The following is a 13,898-nucleotide window of genomic DNA, read 5'->3' as shown; positions in this document are numbered from 1 at the left end:
TTTCAATTCAACTTATCACCATAATATCACCGTTCTTCCTCGGGTTTCAATTTCATGTTCGAGAGATAATCACCGATTGAATCAGGTTATGAGATTAATCGAAAATCAGATATAGATCTGGATTTAAAACTTTATTACCAGTGTGTTTAAGGTTCATTGGAGAAGGTGGTGGAGTCTCGTCGGAGAAGAAAGCGATGGCGGCGGGAATATTGGACAGAGAAGAAGGGGAGATGGGACTGAGTTGTTGTGTTGCAAGAGATGGTGGGCTGTGGCGGAGGTGGGTGGTGGCCAACAATGATGGTGATTGTGATGGAGGCGGGTAGCGGCCGGAACGACGGTAGGCTGAGGTGGGTGGCGGTCGGTGAACTTGTTGTTGGTGATGAAAATATTAGATTTTGATATTGATTATTATTATTATTATTATTATTATTATTATTATGCCTTGTTGCCACGTAGACCGCCACATAAGTAAATTTTGACAACCAGGCATGCCACGTAAGCACCAAACTAACGGAGTTAACCATTCGTTAATCGTGGACCGTTAGAAACAAACACACATTTAGTTGGGACCGCCACCAGCCAAGTTTTAAGTTGGGACTGTTATTTGCCAACAGGTCATAGTTTGGATTATTTAAAATCAATTTTCCTTTATGAAAAATTTTCCTAATCTCCCATAATATTTATGAAAAAAAAAATCGAGTTGTCATAAAGTGGTGCCCCTTCAGTCTTTATTCTTAGGGTTTTGAGATGTATGTCCTCTTAGTTTTACTGGTTGATTACATGAAATCTTCTGCATATCGATTCGATCCAAAGTTACCACTTGTTTAAGGGAGAACCAATGTATCCAAGTATATAAAATTTGGTTACATGAAATCTTATCTATGTATGTATGATTTAAACAATAAAACGTAAACATGATAGCATTAACCATAGTACAAATACATCAAAGTTCAACTTACCAAAGAACTTAGAACCTCGAACGATTAGAAGCGACCGTTTCTCTCTGAAAATGGGATGTGGAGTGTATAGATGAATGCCTTGAATGCGAAAGACTCCCCTCTTATAGATAGGTTAATTATCATACGATCTTTTGGTTTCTATTTCCACGGGTGTGCACCTTCTGTAGCATAACCGTGACTTTTAAAATCTTGCCAGCACAACCATACCGATCTAGAGGCATGGTCGTGACATCCTTAAATTGTGTCGACCCAACCATGTAATTGCAAAGGCACGATTGCATTCTCTGAAATCGTGTTAGGCCAACCATGCTTTTGTTTAGCATGGTCATGAACTCGAATTGTTTTGACCATTTGTGCATATATCCTCACACCTGTTCCGACTGGTGTGGTATGTGTGTTGGAGTAGCATGGTTGTGCTAGAGAGTGCGCACGGCCCTGCCTAGTTATACTTGATGGATTCTTCGTTTTTCGTCCAGTTTTTGCTCCTTTTCCACTAAAGAAACGTATTTAGTGCCTCATTAAGTGAAAATGCAATAAAAATGGCCAAGTATGGGTTACATTATGTAATAAAACATGCATAATTTGGATCACATTACATCCCATGCCATACAAACACACACACATAGATACCGTACATGCCACATACACATCATTACCAGTTACCTAGTTATTAACCTGACAAAAATAACAAGTTTTGATTAACCGGGTCCTCTTTCAAAAAAGCTAAATCAATTTACCAACCAGTTTCTTTTATTCGATTAAACGGTTAGGATTAACATCTGTATTCAAGAATGATTATAATAACTAGTGGTGGGCAAATTAATCGGTTAACCGAACCGACCTAAAAATCGAACTGGTTTAAACCCCGATTATGTAGAAACCCGTTTGGAACTGATTGAAACTGTATGTTTGGAACTGGTTTGTTATTTTCTTCCCAAAACCGGTTAACCGAACCAAAACCAGGCAAAAACCGGCCAAAGCCTGAACCAAAAACCGATCGTAAATTTGCCAATAAATCGGTTTCAACCGAACCTAAACCGATCATAAGCCGGTTTTGAATTTTATTGACAAAACCGAACCAGATTCAATCCAAACCAGGTTTTGAGTTTTAAACCGGTTTATGCACATGTAAGGCTCTAATAATAACTCTCGTTAGAGCATTCTCATCACGTTCCTCATCCCTATCTCTATAATTACATTACAATTATCTCTCATGTTTAATTAAATAATATTTTTTATACCTTTATCATTACAGTTTTCTCTCTCCTTACTCACAACCAATCCAACAAATATTAAAAAATAAATATGTGGAAGCAATGTTCCCCAAATGTTTCCCCAAATTTACAAAAAATCACTATATTTCTCTCTCCATCATATAACACTCACAATCACTCATAACCCCACCCTATAATTTGTAAACTCCCCGCACATAATTATAAGGAATGAGATGAGAATGACTTTTAAAAACTCCGACCATAACCCAACCCGACCCATAAATTCCATCGGGTATAAATAAAACCCCATTTCCACGACGCCACAATCAAACGCTATAACAATAACATCATCTTCCGATATGACCTCCACCGTGGGCACCGAGCGGCCACCGTCAGTCCCAGTCGTGGACCTCAGCCTCTTCTCCCAATCAGAACTCTACACACTCTCCTTATCCTCCGACGCCTACGATCTCAACCACGACCTCGTTATCCCCAAAATCAACCGCGCCGTTTTCAACGAGTCCGCCGGCAGCCGCAAACAGACCTACTCTCGCCTCCGTCTCGCCTCCGATGACGTCACCAAGACCACCACTCTCCACCGCCGTACACCTCATCTCCGTACACCTGTTACACACCCCGCGAGTAATAATAATAATAATATTAACGACCCCGAACAGGCCGAAAACACGGTTATTATTCGTATGTTGAAGCAGTTATGCAAATCGGATCCTAATTTCCAGGATATTGATCTGATTGATGATGATAATGATAATAATAATAGTATTACCATTCCAGTTGCGGCTGAGTTTTTGAATCATGAAACCCTATGTTTAAAGCGGAAGCGAGGGAGGCCGAGGAAGCATGAGAATGTCGTGTTTATTCGGCCTCCGACTGGGAAGCGGATTCGGGATAATAACAATAATAATAATAATGATACTTTTATTAATACAGTTAAGAAGGAGATTGTGTTTGATGATGAAAAGGATAAGGAGATTGTGAGTGAGAGAGGTGTGGTGGTGGATTTGGTCGGGTTAGGTGGATTGGAGGATCCTTATGGGGAGGAGATTAGGAGGCGGACGGTCGGGATGGCGACGGAGGATGAGTTGTTGGGGTTTTTGAGAGGGTTGAATGGGCATTGGGGGAGTAGGAGGAGGAAGAGGAGGGTTGTGGCTGCTGCGGAGTTTGGGGATGTGTTGCCGAAAGGGTGGAAGATGAGTCTTTGTATTAAGAAGAAAGAAGGTCGTGTTTGGTTGTTTTGTCGTCGGTACTTAAGGTTTGCTTTTTGTCCTTTCTTTTGTGTAATGAATCTGAACCACAGTGTTAATTAAATGGTCATAAGGTTAATACTAATATGCATGTGTGGCTTTTGATGTTTATGTTAGTATAGAAAATATTCATTAGGTGCCAAAATGGCGACATGCACGTGCTTTATTTGCATGTGTTAGGGTGACATTATATAAGAATACAGAGGTTTGTTACTGGTAGACTGCATGAGGGTGAGATATGATCTTGATGTTTGACATCTTGTTCTGATTTGTTTAGTTAGGATATGGATTGAGTGAAACGTAGTAGAATGATACAAGTAAAGCTTGCGGGGTTCAGTTTTTTTCAGTATTTTACTAAAAGCAGAGAGCAGCATGGTACTGTGTGCAAATTTTAGATTGTAGACTTATAGTTCTTCTTTATAGATATCTTATATGTAAATATACTTATCTTAGAACCTCATTTGGTTCTTCCAATATTAGGTTACCCTTTGGCACAATGTTGCCATTTTTTTCTACAAGACAGTTTGACTGATCAGCATCATATCAATACATTTTGTTGCCATTTTAAGAATCAATGCAGTTCATTTCCATACTATCTTGTCAACCTTGTTAACATCTAGATCTTTATATGAAGCATGCATATGTGAACATAGTTACACAATCACACCTCCCAAACCCATCTTTGTGCTAAAATTGACCTTGATGCATTAACGTATGCTAATCCATCTGAAAATTAGAGTGCAGTCAAAATTAAACTAAAGTAATCCTAAGAAACACAAGCAATGTTATTGGTGTACCCAGGGTTAGAAATTACATATTGAATCAGGATTCTTGTAGTTGCCTATTAAAAAAGAGGTTGATCTTTTTTACGAGGTGTGAGAAAAATATAATGAAAAGAAGTGAATTGAATCTAGCAAACAAGATGATGCTGCTAGAAAGTGAGGGCAAAAGAAAATTATTAAGATGGTAAAAGAAGATAAAGATGGAAGTTTGGGTTGATTTTATTAGTTAAGCTTCCAATTTATATCTCTGTTTGGCCCATAGACATTCGTTTTGCTAATTTTACTCATGGGGTATAGTGGTATACACATGCATTATGCATATCCAACGAGGATCAAATTGTTAGATATGTGCTTTTCTCTAGTTTGAATGAAGTTAATACTACACTACAGAAGTTCTCCAAATTATTTCAATAGGGTGCATGCTAATTTCAAATATTCTTGCATATTTGGATAAGGTTGTAAAATTTGAAGTTAAGTGCTTTAAAGGGAACATCTTTCGTGGAAGTATAAAATTTGTGTGTGTGTGTGTATCTACCAACAAATACGTCTTTGTAGATTATTTGTGGCCACCAAGTTTTATATGAGCTCAAAATTTAATCCATCCACAATATTTGATATCAACATTATGAATGTAATAACTTCATGATTCTTACTTAATGTACATTACCTTTATTTTAATCAGTCCTAGTGGTCGGCAGTTCGAGTCGTTCAAGGAAATATCAACGTACTTAATCTCTGTTATTGGAGAAGAAAACTTGGATAAACAAGATGTTGTACACGCTAAAGGTTCTAATGACTCGACTTTGAAAGAAGCTTTTGTGAGTGTAAGTTTGTGTTTACAAGTGTTTAGCACTCATTCGTTTTTCTTTTCTTTTTCAATTACATATATTGTTTTTGTTGATTTATACAGAATGTGAATCTTGTTCAACAAGAAGACGTCAAAAGAGACGACTCTGTTGACAATCCACCACCTCCATCACCACGAGTGCCACCTGTATCTGCAAACTGTGAGGTTCAAGTGAAAAATGACCATATTGGGTCCCACCCACAAACTGTGCCTGCAAACTGTGAGGTACAAATCAGTTTGGATGCAATGAAGGTACAGGTAGAAACCAATGTTAATAGTGACCATAATGGGCCCCATGTGGAAAATGAAACAGAGAAAACCGACCCATTATCTGCAGAATTGGATAATTCTGTTTTAGTTTCGCCTGGAGACACTGCTTTAGTTGAAACTGATGATCTACATTCTGGTGACAAAATAAATGAGTGTAAAGAATCCAACACTGATGAGCTTGTTCAAGACCTTAATGTTCTGTCTGATAGTAAACAAGATGAACATACTGATATAGATAGAAACATTATTATGGACAATGAAGCTTCTAAAACAGAATTTACAGAAGAACCTGTTATTGATACTGTCTCTCAGTCTGAACTTTTAGGTGATGATGTCATGTTGACCATGAATGACAAAAGCAACATAGAGCCTGAAACATCTGGTGAAATTAATGTTAATTCTGTTGGCAATAAGCCTGACTTCAATCTTGATCATGATAGTGTTTCTGAAACAGGGAGGCAGAGAGACGGTGGCGGCTGTGATGGCGGTGAAGATATTGGTACCGCCACTAGTGTCAGGATGGTAGATCCGCCAGTTCCGGACACCATTGTTGAAAAAGCAAGCGTCCGTGAAGAAAGGGGTTTTGATGCAAACATGGATATGGATATTAATAATACAACCAATGAGTTGATATCTGAAACGGAGAAAGTTGATGCTGAGTCATCATGTGGGATCTTTCTTGATCGCTTTGGCTTGGATAAAGATGGTGCAACTGTGGTCAAAGGTATTGACTCAGTCAAGGCTGCCAATGCTGAAACTCTAACATCATTTCAAGTACAAGAGTCTGATAGCACCTATAATAACAATAATGCTGGCTTAACAAGTTCCAGACTTGATGAACTATTTGATGTTGGGACAGATGCATTTGGCAGTTATGAAGAAAATGAATTAAATAATAATCTCGAATTAGACGTGATGCAGATAGATTCAAATAAGTCAGAAGAAGTCAAACTAGACGACTTCAACATCTTCAGAAACAACGAACCAAAACGTACGGAGGCGAATGTTTTGGACTTCAACACAAAAACCAATCTTGAATTTTGTTCACTCGTTCCATCTGAAAATGAACAAGAATTCGGGTTCCAAGATTGTCTGTATGATGACACAATGGAAGAACGCAAAGAAGAAAGCTCTGAAAGAGGATTACTTAATCATTTTTCAGATGATATATTTGAGAATAAGATGTATTCTACTCCGTTAGATGGTCTGAAATTTGGTGAAGACAGAGATCTTAACAGTAACGAGCTAAGTCTTGCTTTTGGGAACTCTAGTGTTGATGTTCATACTAATTTGAGTATGGTTAATAGTAGTATGGTTGAGGATTTAAAATCAGGAAGTGGTTCAGTGGGTGGATTGTTTAATCTTTCTGGAAATGTTAAAACTAGTAGTTATCAGAACTCATGGGAAGGGATCAAATCAGATGAATTTAAGTTTAAAAGTTCTGGAAGTAAGTTTAATACTGCTTTTGGAAGCAATCCTGGGCAGAGTCATGAAGAAGTTGTGCCTAATGGGATGTGGAGAACGGGTGACGGAAGTCAACTGCAAAGTGGTTTGACCATCCCATCACATGCACACATCCCGTCTCCCAGCTCTTATCACTCCTTCAATATAATGCCAGGAAAGGTAATATATACTCTGTACATGTGACAGTTTTGTCCCGTTAACTAAATTCATGAATCGTTATATTACAAAGTGTAGATTGTTTTAATTTGGATGGCAGATGGTTTCTGTAATCATATTTACTGCATTAATACTTTATAAAAGGCTAAGAAGATAAACAAAAGTGTTGGATCGTTGACATGACGCAGCCCATTTTGGCTTAATTTAAGAACTTAACTATTCGACCTGCTAACCATGACCCATCCATTTGCCACCTCTAGTTGATAGGGTAAAGCAAGTGCACGATGTAGTATTCTATATAACTTTATGAGGAAGGTGTCTCTTTTTGGACTGTACCCAGAGAATTAGAGGTGGCAATATTGACGGGTCGGCAAGTTAGGTTACTGGTCAGTATTAACTATTTCTTTGATGGGAGTCAAAACATGTCAGGTTAGGTTGACTCTCTTCCGTTAATAAATTTTCTATTTTTAAAAGTAAAAGGGATCATTTCACACTACATAACAGAAAAAGTTAAACACCATCCATATTCCATGTCAAGGACCATTTGTGTCATGTTTATGCATAAGTTTGGACCAGTGGTGTACTTTCCCATGTTTGAGGATTAAAAGTGAGATATGAACATACCACAGGGACCAATCGTGTAATTTTTTTAATAATAAATAATTAGTGTGCTACACAATAATTTAATTTTGTGAATAAAATAAGTTATGATGATTTGTGTATTAAAAAGAATAAAATTATACGAATGGTCCCTGTGGTATGTTTAGATTTCACTTTTGATCCTTATGAGAAAGTGCACACCCTGGTCCAAACTTATGTATAAGCATAACATGAATTGTCCCTGAGATGGATGCAGGTTGTATTATGATAAGGTGCAATGATTTATTCTTTTTATTTTAGTTGTGGAAAAGTCACAAGGGTAGTTTAGTCATTTGCCATGCAATCAACAAAAAAAAAAAGTCAACGTCCACCATTCGTAGTACATTTATACATAAGTTTGAACCGGTGGTGTACTCATGCTCGAGGACCACAAGTGAAATCCCAAAATACCACACGGTCATTCATGTATATTTCTATTAATATGCTTTTAAAAAATAAAAACAAAATGATTGATTATTGTTTTATTGGCAGGCTGGAGGCGGACAATATAGACTTGATGAAAGGTACAATGAAGGTTATGGTGTAACCGGGCTGAGATCTAGTAGGCCCGGGCCTGTAGAGTTCAGTTTCTTAACAACAGGTAGCTCTCAACATAATCCACATCAGCTTCAAGGGGACTCGAGGGTCTTTCCATACAATTCAGGAATGGATCAACAATTTAACAACTTTTGGCTTGGAAAGAACACTATAATGCCAAATCCAACTGGCAGAAATCAGATGACAGCTGTCTGTGCCTTGTGTAGAAATGATTTTCATCTGCACCCTGCTCATTTTAGTGCACAAAATGGAATTGCACCTTTGTGCCCATCTTGCAGTGCAGGGATGTCTGGCCATGCCAACTTGTTGTAGGATGACGTGGCACCACCTATCTTCGATTTTAGTTGGCCATTATATTCCCGAAAACATGATAAGGTAACCTCTAGAAATCTTTCGATTTTTTTTAATTATTATGTGTTACAGTCTCGATTCATTTTGATATGATTTTGTTTTATGTAAACTTTACAGTTTAACAAAAGTTCGAGATATGTGGTAGGTAATTATGCTTCAAAGATAGGCTGCTTTTTATGGATCATTGTGACTTCTGGTAGTTATGCTTCTTATAAGCAGATTCTGACTTAGTTTAACTTCTGTTAAAACATTTTTAGAATTTTATGTAAATTGATGTTGAACGGTTTCTTCCTTGCCCATTGTGCGTCTCTTTCTCAACGACAAAAGTTAGGAATCGTGCTTTTTGTTCATGCCAGCTATTATAAGTTTTTCTATATTACAATGATCATAATGAATTTGGGCCATGAATCTAATAACAGACTTCCAAACGAAAGCTTATGCGGTTTGGTTTTGGAACAAGGTATGACTGAAGTCGGTTTGGTTATTTCAGCGTGGTTTTGTCTATTAATCGGTTTTATCTCCCCTAGTTCATGAAGGACTTTTTCACTTTTCCGTATTAGATAATATAGTTTGTTTTCTATATCTAACATCAAACCTATATAATGGGATTTCACAACCATTGGTATGTTTCTTGTTAATGGTTTAACTTTTTTACAAAAGAAACTGAAGATTATGATTAAAGCTATATTTACATAAACCTTTTCTAAAACCAAAGGCTTACAATTCCGTTTCTTTCGTTCCCAAATCTTGTAACAAAATGGCTAATTCGAAAGGATGATTCACCGTTTAATGAAATCATGTTGAACAATCCTATCTACCCATCCTAAGACTACTCAATCTAATGTAGGCATATCTAAACTACAAGTCTTTTCAACCTACACAGTACACACCACCTCCATCACACCTATGCCTAAGTCACACATGACAGCACTATTCGATCCAAACTGGAAAACAATCATCATGATTGATGAGTATAACGTCTTTATGAATAATGTGACATGAGATCGAGGCCACTGGCTACTCACGTCATATGTTATATCTGGCTTTTTCTTCACAAATTTAACTCTAATGGTATCTTATAATGTTAGAAAGCTCGCCTAGTCATTAATGATATAAATCAATTGGCTTTTTCTTCACAACCTTCCAACGACAACAGCCGAATTACTGCTACTGTAGACGAATCACATGAGAAGAGGTGCAGACTGCACTTAGGAGGATGGGAAGGGCCAAGGCGGTTGGCCCAGACAACATACCCATCGAGGTGTGGAAGTGCCTGGGAGAGGAAGGAGTCATGTGGTTAACTACTCTGTTCAATAATATCCTCAAATCTGGTAAGATGCTAGACCAGTGGAGAAGTAGTATTGTAGTTCCTATCTATAAGAACAAAGGAGACGCCCAATGTTGTAGTAACTACCGAGGAATCAAACTACTAAGCCACACTATGAAGCTATGGGAAAGAGTGATTGAGGTTAGACTTAGACGAGAAACTCAGGTTACGGTGAACCAATTTGGCTTCATGCCGGATCGTTCCACCACAGAGGCAATACACCTTATAAGAAGATTGATGGAAAAGTATAGGGAGAAGAAGCGTGACCTGCATATGGTGTTTATTGACTTAGAAAAGACCTATGACAGTGTGCTACGACAGGTGCTTTGGGAGTGCTTGGAGGGTAGAGGAGTACTTAGGAAATACATAGAGATAATTATGGATATGTATACCATGAGTGCGACAAGTGTCCGTGCGCTAGTGGGGGAAACTGATTTCTTCCCTATAGAGGTAGGTCTTCACCAGGGGTCAGCCCTGAGTCTGTTTCTTTTTGCAGTAGTCTTGGATGAGTTGTCAAAGTCGATTCAGGGGACGCTCCCGTGGTGTATGATGTTCGCAGACGATATTGTGTTACTTGCTGAGAGAAAACAAGATCTAAACATGAGGCTTGAGGAGTGGCGAACAACCTTAGAGACAAAAGGTTTAAGGATTAGTCGCTCTAAGACGGAGTACCTCCACTGTGATTTTAGTGGGGTAAATGACAATGAGGACGTACAGATCACCATTGAAGGGCAGGTGGTTCCGCAGGTAAAGAAGTTCAAGTATCTAGGATCATTTGTTCAGAGTGATGAGGAAATAGACACTGATGTGACCCATCGAGTCCAGGTAGGATGGTGTAGATGGAAAGCAGCCACAGGTATATTGTGCGACAAAAGTTTCCCAACTAAACTAAAGGGAAAATTTTATAGGGTTGCAGTTAGACCAGCAATGCTATATGGAACAGATTGTTGGGCTATCAAGAAGGCACAAGTGCGGAAGATGGAGGTGGCGGAAATGAGAATGTTACGTTGTATGTGTGGGCACACAAGGTTAGACCGAATTACAAATGTTGTGTTTCGGGATAGATTAGGGGTGGCGAACATAGCAGACAAGATAAGAGAGTGGAGATTGAGATGGTTTGGGCATGTGAAGAGAAGACAGGTGACGAATCCTGTTAGATCCGTAGAAAACATTACTATAGAGGGGAGGAGGGGTAGAGGACGACCTAAATTGACTTGGGACGAGAGAATTAGACATGATTTGATAGACTTAAACCTCTCCGAGGACATGGTGGATGATAGGAATTCTTGGAGAAGTAAAATTAAAGTTAAGGATTTTTAGTAACAAAAGAATACGTTAGGGCTTCTATTTCTTTTTTTTGGTCACACACCATAATAGTATTTTCTTTACATATATATAGTATTAGAATTATTATTGCTAAGGGTACTATTAGTATTATTAATATTTTATATTACTGTTGCACTTTGATTTCATTTATATTGCTTCATACATATGCACTTTAGAGCTGAGGGTCTCTCTGGAAGCCACCTCTCTATCCATTGGATAGAGGTACGGTGCGCCTACATCCCACCCTCCCCAGACCCTACTTATAGCTTTGTCGTTGGTGGGACTTCACTGAGTATGATTGATTGATTGGTTGAGATATGTCAAGCATTTATAAGAAACAATGTACATATTCCAAACACCCCGAGTTTAAACACTCAGGCCACCCAAACTATGTTTGCAAAGTTTGAAACATGCACCATGGGCATGGTACCAAAGATTCGCCGCCAATTGCATTAAGACGGGTGGATTCAAAAGTGTGGTTTCTGGCCTCACAATGTGTTTACAAAAGGAGGAACCTGTTGGCGTATCTATTTTTGTACGACAATGATATCATTCTCACCACATCAAATGACACTTTGCTATGCTATCATTGACTCAATTGTCCAAAGAATTCACCATGACCAATCTTGAATTACTTCATTTTTATTTTTTTTTTGCATTTTGGTCACAAGAAAAAAAATTGGGTTACTTTCATCTCAAGATTCTTACGTTGAAGATATTCCGTCACAAGCCAACATGTCTAAATATAAACCCTTGAAAACTCCGGCTGACACATCATCCAAACTAAGTGCCACTGTCGTCCCACTCTTATCTGATGACACTGTATGTCAAAGCCAAGATAAAAACAATTGAGCCAACTTGATATTTTGGTATTATCGCCACAAAGAAGAACTTTCGGATTTTTTTTATTCTTATCTTCATAGCAGAATGAATCGGAAAGTAAGAAGTTTCAAACTTTCTATTAAATATCCGTTCCAACCAGTATTTGGGTGTTTTTGCTTGAGCTGTACAAGATGAAAGTTCTCCACCTAAACTAAAAATTTTAGTATATATGCATATTTAGTGTCAATCTAACACAAGTTCTTTTTTTTTTCTTTTTTTTTTACTTTTTTCTATTTTAGTTCTTGTACTTTTTCCATCGTATTCTTTTATTAACCTTTATATTGACAGTATTGTATCGAACAAATATAGTAACTCCAAGAATCCAATTGTTTAAGAAATTGGGCCTTGTAATAATTCTTATAAAAAAAGAAGTTTTTTTTTTCAAAATATTGTTTCTTTCATTCTTGTATTGAATTTCATCAAATGAAAATGATGCATTTAATATTAATACATTATTACTTTTAGAACTATAAAAAAGATTTCTAAATGTAATGACTAGAAGTGCTACTGATAATAATGATCCACAAAGAAGAGCCGCATAGCTCAATATCATCATACTTACATACATTATTAACCATTCCGATTGTAGAACAGGTACTAATATTGTGGGTTTGTGTATTTCATTTAAAAGACCCGAAGTGGAATTGGTATTTTTTCCATTACAATTATTGTGAAGAGACTATACAATCGTTAATCTTGGGCAGTTTCTTTGTGAAAATGTATCCAATCAAACATTCCCTATTTATTTGATCATTAGCATGTTCACGTTCACCCGAAAATTTTTATATGCAGTGTAGGGTTTACCTATTTCCGTCCGAAAATTTGAGCCCCCCTCCTCACGTTTTCGTCCAAGCTTTGCCATTGATCTCACATTAATTTGACTATCATTTACGCTTTCAAAACACTTAAAAAAACCTCAAACAAAATTCAAGAAAAATAATTAAAACACATGACTCAAAATATAAATAAAAAACAAAAGACCTAAAAAAAACTAAAACGTTTCCCTCGTTTTTCTCGTTCCTGAAAAAAGACACAATGTCAAGGAAAAAATACACAAGGACGAAAATAGACAAAAAAGCACACTGATAAATTAAAAAAAAAAAAATACACAATAAATCGCAAAGTATAACACAATGCGGGACAAAATATAACACAATTTGAAGAATATAATACAATGTCAAGGAAAAGAACACAACCAATGACGAAAATAAACTTAAAACACAATAATATGTAAAAATACAGAATGATCTTTTTTTCTCAAAATTGTGTCTTCTTTTTATCGTGGAAGATGAGTAACCATTTATATCAAATCATCAATCCATTGGGCAATAAGTTAATTTTTCATCACAACACTCTCTCTGGAACATGGACGGGCAGAGAGATTTCGAAGAAGACGATCAGCCCTATCAGACCGTGGATTATCACAAGAAGAAAAAACAACACTACAACAAGAAACATAAGTTCGAGTTTGAAAAGACGACCACCTTCTTTGTCTCAAATCTCCCAGAGGGCTGCACTAGGGTGGAGGTTTGGAATGAATTCCAGGCGTTTGGGAGGATTGTGGACGTGTTCATTCACTAGAAGTTAGACAAAGGAGGAAACAGATTCGCTTTTGTAAGATATGTTAATGTGAATAACATTGGGAAATTATTCGAGGTTCTAAACAAAGTTAAATTGAAAAGGGCTGTTTTAGCGGTCGATGTGGCAAGATTCCTGCGCGATGGTGCGCGGCTTTTTGTGGGCAACTTAAAAAATAACAATAAGCCAAAAATAATGGCGCCAACCCCACATGAGTCTTGTCCAAATACTAACCAAGCATGGCCGGGGAATAAGGCCGGTAAATCATACGCGGAGGTGG

At 37.5% G+C, this 13,898-nt stretch overlaps 1 protein-coding gene across 1 annotated transcript; it reads left to right on the top strand.

Moving 5' to 3' along the window:
* The first annotated feature begins 2,507 nt into the window (after positions 1-2,507).
* LOC143609278 (uncharacterized) lies at positions 2,508-9,093 on the top strand. The gene is made up of 5 exons (XM_077084077.1): positions 2,508-3,446; positions 4,903-5,038; positions 5,131-6,960; positions 8,089-8,529; positions 8,623-9,093. The coding sequence occupies exons 1-4, from the start codon at positions 2,533-2,535 to the stop codon at positions 8,464-8,466; spliced, it is 3,258 nt and encodes a 1,085-aa protein (XP_076940192.1). The 5' UTR covers positions 2,508-2,532; the 3' UTR covers positions 8,467-8,529; positions 8,623-9,093.
* Positions 9,094-13,898: the final 4,805 nt, after the last annotated feature.

This window comes from Bidens hawaiensis, unplaced genomic scaffold, assembly GCF_021521415.1.
Source record: "Bidens hawaiensis isolate Kalapana, Puna unplaced genomic scaffold, B.hawaiensis_p1.1 tig00419520_1, whole genome shotgun sequence".
NCBI lineage: Eukaryota > Viridiplantae > Streptophyta > Magnoliopsida > Asterales > Asteraceae > Bidens > Bidens hawaiensis.
This window is presented reverse-complemented; position numbering and strand designations above follow the sequence as displayed.